Genomic DNA, 15,361 nt, shown 5'->3' on the forward strand with positions numbered 1-15,361 from the left:
ACAACGATGCACCTCTTGACAAACAGTGAGTACACTGCTGGCACCTGAGGATGCATTGCAAGTGAGACTTTCAGAAATAGGATAAAATGCTATCTGAAAATGGTTACTGCTTCCTGTTCTTTAGTTTTCATTATCAAATAATCGGGAGATGTCGAGAGATGAGGGATTTAGGATAGTTATTCCACTGTTTTCTGTTTCCTTGCTTCACTCACGTCCTACTACTGCACGCAGACTGTGTTATTAGTCCTTGGGGACACATTGATGTAATTTAAAACAATTTAAAATATAAACTGTTGCTGATTTTGTTCAACAGGAACAGCACTACCATTGTAAGGTTAGCAAGATACCCAATATAATAAATCTCCATAGGGGAAGTTTAAGAAAATTATGTTGTGTCAGTTGAGTTCAGTTCTATTTTCAGCTGGAGCTTTAAGTCTTTGAGTGTTCTAGGTGCTACATGTAAATGTGCTTAACAGTACACAGGCTTCTTGACAAATGGTGTTCTTGGGAAGAGTGCAATTCTTCTGTGAGTCTGTGTTATTTTTACCTGTGAGTTGGCATTCCAGGAAAGAGTAGCATGTACTCATTAAGAAAATTCATCTTGAAATTTATTCAGCTTTTTGTCCCCTTAGAACCTCATATTCAGGCCATCTTGCCAAGTTCTTCCCGTCTTTCTGCCCTGGGACTAAAATTTCTTCTCTTTTCTTTTCCTTTTTCTTTTGATAGAGTCTTGCTCTGTAACCCAGGCTGGAGTGCAGCGGCACAGCCTCAGCTCACTGTAACCTCCACGTTTCTGGTTCAAGCAATTCCCCTGCCTCAGCCTCCCAAATAGCTGGGACTACAGGCGCACGCCACCATGCCTGGCTAAATTTTTTTTGTATTTTTAGTAGAGATGGAGTTTCACCATGTTAGCCAGACTGGTCTCAACTCCTGACCCCAGGCAATCCACCCACCTCGCCTCCCAAAGTGCAAAATTTCATTTTTTTATAGCTTAATTTTCCACCATAACTTGAAATAACTGTTCTTTGGAAAAACTACTTTGGAAATAACTATTACTTTTTTTTTTTTTAATTTCAAAACATTTCTGTAACATTTATAGGTTGAATACCCCTAATACAAAAATTAAAAAAATGTCCCCAAATCTGGAACCCTTTGAGTGATGACGTGACACCATGTGGAAAATTCTGTGCATAAGCACTTAATACAAACTTTTTAAAAAATGCACAAGATGATTTAAAATATTGTGTAAAATGACCTTCAAGCTATGTGTAAAAGGTATATATGAAACATAACATTTTGGATAAGGGATATTCAACCTGTATTGTTATTCTTACTGTTCTTATTGTTTTATTTTATTGTTTTGAAACAGGGTCTCCCTCTCACCCAGGCAGGAGTGCAGTGGCAAGATCACAGCCCACTATAGCCTTGACCTCTTGGATTAATATCTTCCCACCTCAGCGTCCTGAGTACTAGGACTACAGGCGTATGCCATCGTGCCCGGATAATTTTTTTAAAATTTTTTTGTAGAGATGGGAGGTCTTGCTCTGTTGCCCAGGCTGGTCTGAAACTCCTGGGATTACAGCATGAGCCACCAGGCCTGGCCTGCTTTGTCATTATACCGCTTTCATAGACACTTTCTTTGGGTGCCACTTTAAACTATTAGCTCTTGCCCTTTTTTCCCCATATCCCTAATACTTTTCTGCCCAATCCTTTCTCTCTATTCAGAGCATTTTCTGTTTATCCTACATTCCTTTCTGCCCTTCTTTCCTGCTCTTCCCTCTTCTTTTTTTTTTTTTTTTTTCCTTCTTTTTGGAGATGGAGTCTCGCTCTGTTGCCCAGGCTGAAATGTAATGGTGTGATCTTGGCTCACTGCAACCTCTGCCTTCTGGGTTCAAGTGATTCTTCTGCCTCAGCCTCCCAAGTAGCTGGGATTACAGGCATGCATCACCATGCCTGGCTAATTTTTGTACTTTTTTTTTTTTTGAGATGGAGTTTCACTCTTGCTGCCCAGGCTGGAGTGCAATGGCACGATCTTGGCTCACTGCAACCTCTGCCTCCTGGGTTCAAGTGATTCTCCTACCTCACCCTCCCGAGTAGCTGGGATTACAGGCATATGCCACCATGCCTGGCTAATTTTGTATTTTTAGTAGAGATGGGGTTTCTCCCTGTTGGTCAGGCTCGTCTCAAACTCCTGACCTCACGTGATTTGCCCGCCACAGCCTCCTACTCCTAAAGTGCTGGGATTACAGGTGTGAGCCACCGTGCTTGGCCTTCTTTTTTTTTTTTTTTTTTTCCAGTAGAGACGGGATTTCACCCTGTTGGACAGGCTGATCTTGAACTCCTGACATCAGGTGATCTGCCTGCCTCGGTCTACCAAAGTGTTAGGATCACAGGCGTAAGCTACTGCTCCTGGCCCCTTTCCTCTCTTTTTTAGGGCTCTGAGGCACCCTTTCAACAGCCCCTTAACCTTAAAATTAAGCTGTCAATCCTATTCTAAGTATCTGCCTCTTAAACTTCTGCAATTTGGTCAATCTGAAATAAATACCTGAAAATAGAAAATTGAATACCAATATTTTGTAAATAATTCCTGTCTGACCTTCATTTTTATTGTCCACTCTGCCTTTTCCTCCTTCCTTTTTTCTTTAAAAAACATTTTTGTCCAATACATTTAAGTGATAAACCTGTAGGATGAGAGTTGATTTAACCATCTAAAACATTGTTGGCACTTTGTAAACGTTAAGTAACAATGACAACAGTAATGCCAGTGTGCCTGAGAGAGTTGCTCACAGTGTTAGAGACACTCGTAGGCCTTCTGTTTTCTGAGAGGGTGAATGTCAACCCGATGAGAATTACTGGAACTGAGAAATCATTTTCTTGTTGTCTGTAAAAATTTCTCTTCTATGTCTTGAATCTCAGGTAATCACCAGAACATTTCCTTTGCTTCAATACCATTTACTATTTGCACAGCATACCATTTTCCAGTTTACTTTCCGACTTTCAGTAAACTCTCCATTCTCCATCCAGATGTTGCAAATGCATGACTATTTTATATTCACCATTTAGTACAGCCCAGAGAAGCACAGAAAAATAAAAGTGCAGCTGCTCACCTAAAAAGTACTATACATTTTATTTTATTTTAGTATGATTTTTTGTTGCTCAGGCTGGAGTGCAGTGGTGCGATCTTGGCTCACTGCAGCCTCTACCTCTCGAATTCAAGCAGTTCTCCTACCTCAGCTTTCAAGTAGCTGGGATTATAGGCGCCTGCCATCCCACCCGGCTGATTTTTGTATTTTACTGGAGACAGGGTTTCAGCATGCTGGTCAGGCTGGTCTTGAGTTCCTGACCTCAAGTGATCTGCCTGCCTCGGCCTCCCAAAGTGCTGAGATTATAGGCGTGAGGCACCACGCTTGGCCCGCTATACATTTTAAATTATAGTTGTCAGCTACTTTCTGTGGAGTTTATTGAAAGCTGACTGACCCTTACCTTTGCTGGCCATGTTGAGTCCTCATGTCTCGAGTTGGCTAGCATCCTTGCATCTCAGCCATTCCTTAGGCTTGACAGCTGCATATTTTCTCAGAAACAGTTGTGACTGATACGTATAATGAATAGAATAACCAATTCTTTCCAAATATACATCCTGTTTTGCCCCCTTAGTACTTGATTTGACTATTTGTTACAAGCTGAAATATGGACTTCAATTAAAACATTGGAAGCCAGGTCTGGTGGCTCATGCCTGTAACCCCAGCACTTTAGGAGGCTGAGGTGGGAGGATCCTTTGAGACCGGCCTGGGCAACATAGTGAGACCTTCACTACAGAAAATTTAAAAAAATATATTATCCAGGTATGGTGGTATGTCCCTGTAGTCCCAGCTACTCAGAAGGCTGAGGTGAGAAAATAGCTTTAGCCCACAAGGTTGAGGCTGCAGCGAGCTCTGGTCATGTCACTGCATTCCAGCCTGGGCAACAGTGCAGACATTAGGATCTTCCCAAGAATGTGGCCAGCCTACATTCTGACCTTGGTGACATGGAACATTATTAATCATGGCCATTTAATGTGTAACAGGTTGCATTAAAGAGTCTAGCTTGTGTTGGTTTGGGGTTCTTTTAAATTTGTTTTCTGATGACAATTCTGTTTTCTAGTAAATTTTAAATAAAAATAGTTTTTCATCAAGGCTGATTCCAAAGGTACTTAAGTTCCTTTCTAGCCAGCTATTCTTAGCTGGGTCCTGTGAAAGCATTACACCCTATAGAAAAAGAAAATTAAGTGACTATTTTTTCAGTTCTCTCAAACACAGTACTGTTCTAGATGCATTGACGAGAAGTCAATTCATTATATACAGTAATGCTTTAGGGCAGTTGTTCTCAGAGTTTGACTCAGGGACCCCATGGTCTCTAATTCTTTCAGTGAGTCCTCTAGGTCAAAACCAATTTTATAAAAATGCCACATTATTTTCACTTTTCATTCTTATTCTCTCACAGTTAAAAAACAGAGATTTCCGGAGACTGTGCTATGTATGATGCTGCAGTTGCTCTGATGACCAAGGGGATGTGTGGTTGTATATGCTTGTCTTTTCAATTTTTGTCTTAATTTCTGATTTTTAATTTGATTTCTAAGCAAATATTGAAAGATATTACTCGCATAATCAAAACTCCTTTGAAGGTTCTCCTAACTCGTAAGAGGAGTCCTGAGAGCAAACAGTTTGGGAACTGCTGTCTTAAGGCTGTAAGACGTATTTGTTTGAGAGAACCCCTTCTGAGAAGGGCCGTACAAGGGCAGTGCAGTAAACCAGTCAGTTGCTCAATAGACATTTTAAACATTGAATTAAACTGAGCTCCTAAAATATAACTTTTGAGGCCTTATTTGAGATTTTCTTCCAAGGCAATGTTTGAGCATTGAGAGCCTTTTAATTTGGGCCAAGTTTCTGTGAGATAGTTGGTCATTCTCAATAACAAGTCAACGATTTCAGAAGTTATTTTCAAGGAATACCGCCTTTAACTGGTAGATTAATTATGTAGCTTATTGGCATTATCTAGATAGATCAGTGCTGTCCAATAGTAGGAAGGCCACATATATTATTTACAATTTTAAAATAATCATATTTAAAAAGCAAAAAGAGGTGAAATTAGTTTTATTATCTTTTGTTTAGTCTGGTATATCTAAAATATTATCATTTCCACATGCAATCAATATAAAAATGTATCAAGGAGATAGTTTCTTTTTTTATTACTGTCTTTGAAATCTGGTATATATTTTACATTTATAGCACATCAGTCTGGATAGTCACATCTGGCTGATGCCTAATGTTAAGATTATAGATCTAGACCATAAAATAGCTCTAGAGCTGAGCTGAGAATGTTCTAGAATAGATAAGCTTTGTCATAAAAATAGAATAAAAATTTTGCTACAGAAATTATAAAAAAAGCTTACAGTGACAAAATGTTTGATATCTGCCTAAATTTTAAAGACATTTTAAAGAATGTAGAGCTCTTTCCTTAAAAAAAAACTTAAAAAAAAAAAAGCTTTCCTTCAAACTCTAATGTTTTCTCTTTCCTTCTAAAAAGCATACAGCCTGCTCACTATATTCTTTGAAATTACTGAATGTTTATCAGCATACCTGTGTAAGGAGATGCTCTTTCTCCTTTTGGAAGAATTCGAGCCCTTGTGATCTTTGCATTTCCCTCCTAAGCAGTCCTTTCTTGAAATGTCCATTTGTCCTAGCATATCTGTGAAGCCTTACTATCTCTTATAGGGCGTTTATTTCTGATGGGGGAAGGGTGGTTTGTTTTGATCTTAATGCTGAACTCTCCCTTAGTTTATTGTCTTTTACTCTGTTGCCTTATCATGCTTGGGAATGTGGTGTCAGAATGTGCAAGTGAATTATTGCCTGTTGTGAAGAAACCATTATTTTTTTTCAGCTTCATTCACTATGAACATTATTGTGCTTACAAAAATGAGTTGAGTTAAAAAGAACTGTGTTTTTTAGCAGTGAGAACTAAAGGGGAAATAGTAATTTTTCCTCTTATAGAATGAATAATAAAGAACTATGACTTTAAATTTGGCATGATCTAAATTTAATTTTTTCCTACTACATGCCAATTGAGAAAGAATTTGTTGAATGGGAATGTCTTGAGTAGGGAAATTAAGGACTCTCACAATCTGTAGTATATTTGATACAGATTTAGAAGCATATTTGATACAGTGTCATGTTTAATTAATATTAGGGTGTCAATTTACAATATCATGCTCTTTGCAAGATAAGAGAATTCTTTGTAGAACAGGCAAACTGAAGAAATACATGGTCTTTTGGTAACATGTTGGAAGTTTTCTTCTTTATTTATTATAATTTTCATATGTAAGTACAATTAGGAAATTAGGAGATTTATAGATTTCCTTTTTTTTTTTTTTTTTTGTCTCACTCTGTCGCCCAGGAGGCTGGAGTGCAGTGGTGCGACCTTAGCTCACTGCAACCCCCGCCTCCCAGGTTCAAGCAATTCTCCTCCTTCAGTCTCCCGAGTAGCTGGGTTTACAGGCATGTGCCACCACACTCGGCTAATTTTTGTATTTTTAGTAGAGACGGGGTTTCACTATGTTGGCCGGGCTGGTCTCGAACTCCTGACCTTGTGATCTGCTCACCTTGGCCTCCCAATGTGCTGGGATTACAGGAGTGAGCCACTGCGCCCGGCCAGGAGATTTATATATTTTCAACCCCAATATAAAAACATTCTTTGAGAGTTTATCTTTTCTTTACTTACTAATTTATCTTTGTTGTGGACACATTCAATTTTTCAAGCAACTGGCGTGTACCTTACACCAAAACCTTTATTATATAGCCTTCAGTAATCTGTAGCTGTGAAACTCATACTCATTTATCTGTTTAAGTATTCTCAAGATAATTATACCTGTGTGCCAGCCACCTGCTGTCTGACTTTGCAGTTTCTCTATTCCAACTTTATTTTTCTGCTTTTTAGAAAACTCCCACTTTCCAGTTTGCAGCTAAGGTAGGAGCTGAGTTCCCTTCTCTGTTAAGTGGTCTTATCAGGCAGTTATGCTATTGCCAAGCAGCACTAAGTGCCCTACTCTTAGGTGTTAGCTAGTAGGTCGGGTTAACAAGGGGAGCCTGGCAGGCTGTGAAGAAGTAGACCACTGTTTCTCTGGCATAGCCGTCAGGGTCAGGTCTTGCCGTGGATTCCATCCTATGGCTCTGTGTGACTTTCCTGAATGGAATGCGTTTGTTTTTTTCCAGCTCTGTTCTTTCCATGTTCTTCCCACATTAGCTGGCAGCAGCCAGTTGGTTCTGAATGCTGCCCACAAATTGTTAGCTATTTTGCTTCTTGGTCCCTCAATTTGCCCCTCGAATAAGGAATTGATGTGTTTCAGATCCAGGATTATGTTGCTTAGTGAAGCAAATCTAATCCTTGCCAAGGAATGCCTGAAGTTGAAGGCTTGTTTCCAGAAGAAAATAAAATAACAGCAGCAGTACCTGTAATTAACATATATTGTCTGTTTACTATGTGCCAGGCATTATATTAAGCATGTATTAGCTTAGTTAATCCCCAGCATCCCTTTAAAGTAAGTTCAATTGTTGCCCACGTTTTCCAAATATGGAGCCATAGGAAAGTTAAATAACCTGTTCCAGGTTATACATTGAGGGATAGTTCCAAGATTTTGAATCTAAGTAGCTTGATTTCAGAGTCCTTGTTTTCAATGCTATATTCAATTGCTAGGCAGTTTTTTGGAGAAAGGATCTCATTCTGTTGCACAGACTGCAGTACAGTGGCAGAATCATGGCTCACTGCAGCCTTGCTAGGCTCAAGTGATAGGCCTAGGCTCATGCAATCCTTCTGCCTCAGCCTTCTGAGTGACTGGGACTATAGGTACGCACTACCACACCTGGCTATTTTTAAATTTTTTATAGAGATGAGGTCTCACTGTGTTGTCCAGGCTGGTCTTGAACTCCTGGCCTCAAGGCATTCTCCTGCCTTGAACTCCCAAAGTGTTGGAATTACAGGCGTGAGCCACCATGCCTGGCTCAGAGCTTCACTTTTCAATGTCTTCTGGAATCTTAACTCTCACTGAAGAGTAGACAGGAGTTTGATGTTTTAATCTATTAAAACTTCTTTGTACGTGCCTTCTAAGAACAGATTATATTCAATGCAGTTTTTCCTGAAGAGATTTATACATTTCCCTTTAAAATTTTTGTATGTATTTATTATTTATTATTGTACATATTTATGGGGTACATTTGATATTTTGCTACATGCATACCCTGATCAAATCAGGGTAATTAGGATATCCATTAGTCCAAAGATTTATCATTTCCTTGTGTTGGTGGCATTTCAAACCTTCTCCTTCAGCCATTTTGAAATATGTAATAAATGATTGTTAACTGTAGTCAACAAAAGGCATTATTGCTAGTACAGATATTTCTTGACTTATGATGGATTATGTCCCAGTAAACCCATTAAAAGTTGAAAATATGGTAAGTCCGAAATGAATTTAATACACTCTATTGTTATTTACCCATGTGATTGTGTGGCTCACTGGGAGCCACAGAATCTCTGTTTACCATAACAAAGGTCCTGTTGCTTCAGAATACAAATGAAATTTAGAGTGAGTGTCTTGTGAATCAGGGAGGCCTGACTCTATGAATCCGTGTGACCCAGTACTCTCTTGGAGGTGAAAGAGTACAAAAATTTCATAAGTTAACCTTGAAGGCCACTCTCCTTTCCCCAGTTATATTGTACATGCGATCTATCAGTAGGGGGTGGGTAGAGGTGGAAGATTTCAGCCACAGGCCCTAGACAGTTGATGCCCTCTGTTATTAAGATAAATAAATTCCACCTTTTGCACATCATGGCATGCACAGAAAGTTGAGATTGGAGGTGATCCGTTATCACTTGTAACCCATTTCCAACACACCTGTTTGGAAGTTATTTTTTTTCTTCTGAGACAGGCTCTCATTCTGCTGCTGGCACGATCATAGCTCACTGCAACTTCAGTCTCCCAGGATCCAACTATGCTTCCACCTCAGCCTCCTGAGTAGCTAGGACTGTGGGCACATGCTACCATGCTCATCTAATTAAAAAAAATCTTTTTTAGTAGAGATGGGGTTTCACCATGTTGCCCAGGTGGTCCTGACCTCCTGGACTCAATCAGTCTGCCTGCCTTGGTCTCCCAAAATGCTGGGATTATAGCTGTTTGGCAGCTCTGCTATGGGTATATGTCTCCAAGTTTCTCAGCTTGTTATATTTATGAAAGCATTCTGTACACTACAAGGTGCCATTCACATGTAAGATTGTATTAATAATGACTATTAAGATCAGGCAATTTGTTCTAGAAAGAGACATTGTGTACCACGGTTTTTGTTTGTTTGTTTGTTTTGGGAGCTGTCCTGAGAGAAGCAGGAGCAGATGCTAGATCAGTTCTGGTGTTATGGTCTTGTATGTGATCTGGCACAGTAATGAGAAATGGAAATGCAAGTGGTCAAGAGTTATATGGTCTAAGACTTCTTATAAAAGACCAGGCAGCTGATGAGATTCTCATTAAATTCTCTACCTTCTTCTCTGCCTGTTCCACTTCTCTCTGTAGTGAAATTCTGCTTTCTTTGTGAAGTCCTTTCCAAACTTTTCTACCTCTTCTCCTATAGGTGAAGGTCATTCGGCATCCTCTATTCTATTATTATACCGGGTACTAGCTCCATTGATTGCACTTCCAATGCTGTATTGTTTTCAGTTCCACACATCTTTTTTCCTTATTAGACTGTGATCTCCTTGAAGTTTAGGCTGTGTCTGATTAACCCTTGTAGCTCCAGCCACACGTAGCTCGTTTCATCAGATGCCCTCATTAGGCAGGGCTCGAATGCTCTTGGAGTACAGCTGAAATTTTCTCCCTGTGCTTTTCTCCCATGAGTCCTCATTCTAACACCTGAAACAGCTTCAAATAAAGTTACTTTTATGCCAGCCATTTATACATCTGAATAATCTGCCAAGTATGGCTCCAAACAGTCTTCATTTCTCTGAGCTAAACGTTTTTACTGTTGAAATTTTGTTTCCCTGTTTTTTTCCTCAGTAAGTACTGTATACATTTCCTTTACCTCTCCGGTGCATAGAATCTTAGAATTTTAAGATTTGGAGAGGACTAAAGTTCGACTAGTCTAGACTCTTCATCGAACCAGTATTGCTTCCATACTGATTAAGTAATTGAAACTGAGATATAGACATATTTTGGAATAACACAAATACTTTTAAGTATTTCACTGAGGAAGTTTAGATTTAGTAGATTTTTAAAAGTCCTTCATCTTTCATTCTGCATTAAAATGTATTTGCTGATGAGTATCTTATTAAAAAGGGACACATTGGAAAGATATGTTTTATGATGTAGTGCCTATATGCTAAAGAAAGATCTTCAGATGCCTTTTTTTTTTGAGAGACAGAGTTTCTCCCTGTCACCTAGGCTGGAGTGCAGTGGCTCCATCTTGGCTTACTGCAACCTCCACCTCCCAGGTTCAAGTGATTCTCCTGCCTCAGCCTCCAGGGTAGCTGGGACTATGGGCATGTGCCACCACGCCTGGCTAATTTTTTGAATTTTTAGTAGAGACGGGGTTTCACCATGTTAGCCAGGATGTTCTCGATCTCCTGACCTCGTGATCCGCCCGTCTCAGCCTCCCAAAGTGCTGGGATTACAGGTGTGTGCCACTGCACCCGGCGATCTTCAGATTCTTATAACATTATTAAGATTTTGATTCTAAAGCCAAGCTACCTAGGGTTCAGTCCTGCATCTGTCACATGCTAGTTGTAAATTACTTAACCTTGGGTTAATTACTTAATCTCTGTGTGCCTCAGTTTCTATATTTATAAAACAAGGTTAATGATAATGTGGGTGTTAGGAGGTTTAAATGAGATAGTACTTGCAAGGCACTAAGAATTATGCCTGGTCCATAGTAAACATTCGGTATATGGTAGCTGCTGCTACTGCTTCTGCCACCACCGTCCCTGCTGCTACTATTACTGAGTTCTACAAGCACCTGGTGAGATGTAAAAAACCCCTGTGAAACTTCTTATAGAACCTTAGTAAGACGCTGTGTACTTACAGATAGAAGCTTCTTGCCTTTTAAAAATTTTCTTTTTTTTAAGGCAAGCTTCTTAATGAGAGGCCCTACATACCACTCTGCCCTGAAACATGATTTAACCCAGACCATAACCACGTCTGTGGAGTAATGAAGTATTTTGTCATAGGATTTTAATAAGCAATTTAAGCAATGACAGAAGACCCATTAGCTTTTGGAGTCTGTTCCTTTGAGACCAACTTGCTAGGAATCCATTTCCTATCCTTAAAGAGGGTCAATTAATTTTCCTCATTGACATTCTGTAAACAAAATACTGGCAGCTTATATTTTATGGAATGTAATGTTTTAAAATGAATCTAATTTTTCTTAGTAAACTGCTTTTAATAATGCACCAGAGTAAACTTTTTCCTTTGTTGTCAGGTTGCTATCAAGATCATAGATAAGACCCAGCTGGATGAAGAAAACTTGAAGAAGATTTTCCGGGAAGTTCAAATCATGAAGATGCTTTGCCATCCCCATATCATCAGGCTCTACCAGGTAGGCTCATTAGTGTATAGCAGGTCGCTGCAGAAAACCCAGGATAGTGTATGTATGGCTCCCTTTGAAGAAATGTGGGTGGGTGAACATTTTTTGTTTCTATGTTAATCCTACTGTGTTTCCCACCCTTCTGTTTGCCCACTCAGCACTTAGTATCCTCAAGCTTCCCCTGGCCATTTACTAGTAAGTTTTTCTTACCCAAGTAGGTCTTTTTAATTTGTTCTTTAAAATTTGATGCCACTCTTAGCAAGAACTGAAAAAAAAGATTAATTCAGAAGATGAGAATTTATTTTATTTCATTCAGAATTCTAAAACAGGATGGGAAACCAAAAAAGAAGAGAATTTAGAGAGGTGAAAAGTTAGAGATGAATGTAACATTATTTTTTTACAGCATTGTTTGAATACTAGTTTCTGTGATCATGTTATAAATTGTGATGGCAGAGGATATTTTCAGTATTGCTTCTTGCATCAATCAGAACCTACCTCTTTTCTATTCTAATAGGATCCTGACTTGGTTTTCCAAGGTAGTAGTTAATTATTTTGATAATCAAGAGACCAGATCTCTCCAATAGGAGAGATTTCTATTTTAGTTTTTTTTTTGTCTACCCAGGAAACATGCATATTTCATGCCATCATCAAAATGATTCCCTAGCCTAACTATAAAAGCAGTAAATCTGATGGCTGGAATTTCAAACGGGATAGGAGGAGAGGATTTTGCCTTAGTGGGCTGGTGGAAGAGATATTTTGGGAGAGGTGGGGCTTCAGGATGCTTCTCAAATTGCAGTGTGTTGGCAGCTGAGAACTTTGCCTCTGCATGGGCCCAACTCTACTTGCTGCTTTCTGTCAGAACAGCCGTCTCTTAGTTCTGAAGGAAGTGGCCACCCGCTCAGTTCATTTGCTGCTGTTCGTCTGCAGTAAATGGTTACTGGCCCAGACATAGGACCATGTGTAAGAGTGGAGAAAGTATACCCAAGGCACCATGTGCAAGCTTTCATACCCTATTAATTTTATGGAAAAGAAAATATGTTGTGATGTTAATATGCGTGGTTAAAACTACAGCATTAGAGCTCTTCCCTGGCATCAGCTGCTCACATAATGAAATTAGGTCAACAGGAGCAGACCTGTTGAAATTTATCAGCCTAAATTATGTTGAACAACACCTACGTTCTGCCCCACAAGCAAACTTGTGAAAGCTTGCTGTGTTGCCTGAAGACCTGTATCTGTGAGCTTGCAGGTCACTAACCTCGGCTTCCTGCCTATCCTGATAGACTGAATACATTTCTTGACCTTACATTTTAAAATAAATCGTCTTTAAATAATTGTGGGGTTTAGGCTGACCTTTCTCAAGAGGTTGACCTGTGGGTATTACCTTTGTAACTGAATTCTGCAAGTTTGCCTGTCTTACTCAAGATTAGCCTATGAGAGTTTTCATAGGTCCAGTGCTGGCTTTGAGCATTGACTTCTTTCAAGCTTTAATTTTGCTTTCTGGCAGCTAGGTTTTAAATTTTTTTAAATTTTATTTGTTTATTTATTTTTGAGACAAAGTCTCACTCTGTTGCCCAGGCTGGAGTGCAGTGGCATGATCTCCACTCACTGCAACCTCCACCTCCTGGGTTCAAGTGACTCTCCTGCCTCAGCCTCCCAAGTAGCTGGGATCACAGGCATGTGTCACCACGCAGAGCTAATTTTTGTATTTTTAGTAGAGATAGGGTTTCAACATGTTGGCCAGGCTGGTCTTGAACTCCTGACCTCAAGTGATCTGCCCACCTTGACGTCCCAAAGTGCTGGGTGTGAGCTGCTTCATCCAGCTTATTTTTATTTTTTATGGATAGGTTCTCACTCTGTCACACAGGCTGGAGTGCAGTGGGACCAACATGGCTCACTGCAGCCTTTAGCACCTGCACTGAAGTAATCCTCCCACTCAGCCTCCTAAGTACCTGGGACTACAGCCACCCACCACTCTGTTTTTTTTTTTTTTATGATTTTGATTTTTAGCAGAGACAAGGTCCCACTATGGTCTGGTCTCGAACTCCTGGGCTCAAGCAATCCTCTCACCTTGGCCTCCCAAAGTGCTGGGATTACAGGTGTGAGCTACTGTGCCTGGCCTATTATTAATGGGAGACTCTGAGCTGGCAACGTGAATGGCTGTGAATTGTCATGATTTGATATCAGGGTAGTTTTCAGGTCCTTCTCCTCAGCCTCAGGTTTATCGAGTGAGCAAAAATGCATAGGAAACAACAGTTTTTGAACTGCTGAAAAGTTTAATAATAAAATAATATTTGCAGTCAATAAAAGGCTTGGAGAGATATACAACTGACAGTTGTTTTTTTCTTTCATTTTTTTCTAAACAACTGCATATATTTACTTTTTGTCATATAAATTAACATGAGAGTGCTCAGAAGCAATACATGGGCTTAAGTTATCAGTATATATAGAGTTTTTAAAAAGGAAAAAGAAGGAAGAATAAAAAAGAACAACACAGCTATTAGATTGGAAAATTAAATTAGTATGTACTCATACAATGGAATACTATGAAGCAATTAAAAATAAGAGAGATCTGTATAACACATGATACTGTTATATGATGTTAATGCAGAAAAAGCTAAAGTAACTAGGAATTAATTAACTGTGAAGTGTACTGAAAGTCTATAACTGTATTGTTTAGTATGGTAGTCACTAGCCACATTCGGCTGTTGAGTAATTAAATGTGGCCAGAGTGACTGAGGAACTGAATTTTTTTTTGTTTTTGAGATGGAGTCATTCTGTCACCTAGGCTGGAGTACAGTGGCGACGTCTCAGCTCACTGCAACCTCTGCTTCCCAGGTTCAAGCAATTCTCCTGCCTCAGCCTCCCGAGTACCTGGGATTACAGGTGCCCACAACTGTGACCAGCTAATTTTTGTATTTTGGGTAGAGATGGGGTTTCACCACATTGACCAGATTGGTCTCAAACTGCTGACCTCTGGTAATCTGCCTGTCTCAGCCTCCCAAAATGCTGGGACTACAGACATGCGCCACCTTGCCCAGCTGGAACTGAATTTTTAAGAGTATTTAATTTTAATTAATTTAAGTGTAAAACTAAAAGTTAATAATTTGAAAAAAAAATTGTTGAAATAATATTTTGGATATATTGGAGTAAATAAAAAATATTATTAGAATTATCTTCAGCTTTTCCTTTTTCCAATGCGGCTTCTAGAAAAGTTAAAATTATATATGCAGTTCATATTATATTTCTATTGGACAGCACTGTTCTAGAAGGATGTACAATAAGCAGTGAACAGTGTTCCTCTGGGGATTGAGATGGAAGTGATTGGGAAGAGGAAAGCCTTTGATCTTTTGTTTTATAATGAGTGTATATAGTCATTATTACGTTTAAAAATGTTTGATGGAAAATGTGAAAAGGAAGAACGGACTGACAGCATACTACAATGAATTTTAAAAAGGAGCAACATAGGGACCAAAACAAGATACAAATCACTTTATGTTACTTTAAAAGGTTGACTATTCTGGCCAGGCGTGGTCGCTCACGCCTGTAATCCTAGCACTTTGGGAGGCTGAGGCAGGAGGATCGAGGTCAGATTGAGACCAGCCTGACCAACCTGGTGAAACCCTGTCTTTACTAAAAATACAGAAAAAATTAGCTGGGCCTGGTGGTGCATGCTTGTAATCCCAGATCCCAGGAGGCAGAGGTTGCAGTGAGCTGAGGTCACATCACTGCACTTCAGCCTGGGTGACAGAGTGAGACTCCGTCTCAAAAAA

At 39.5% G+C, this 15,361-nt stretch overlaps 1 protein-coding gene across 8 annotated transcripts in view; it reads left to right on the forward strand.

The window, feature by feature from the left end:
* Positions 1–15,361, forward strand: part of SIK3 (SIK family kinase 3) — a 242,828-nt gene that overhangs the window by 120,941 nt on the left and 106,526 nt on the right. For all 8 annotated transcript variants that reach the window (XM_032285432.1, XM_032285431.1, XM_032285435.1 and 5 more), the window contains exon 2: positions 11,487–11,603. In XM_032285432.1, coding sequence (XP_032141323.1) covers positions 11,487–11,603 — 117 coding nt within the window. The remainder of the gene's footprint in view (positions 1–11,486; positions 11,604–15,361) is intronic.

The sequence above is a fragment of the Sapajus apella genome, unplaced genomic scaffold, assembly GCF_009761245.1.
Source record: "Sapajus apella isolate SASKATOON/1434 unplaced genomic scaffold, GSC_monkey_1.0 scaffold16, whole genome shotgun sequence".
Taxonomy (NCBI): domain Eukaryota; kingdom Metazoa; phylum Chordata; class Mammalia; order Primates; family Cebidae; genus Sapajus; species Sapajus apella.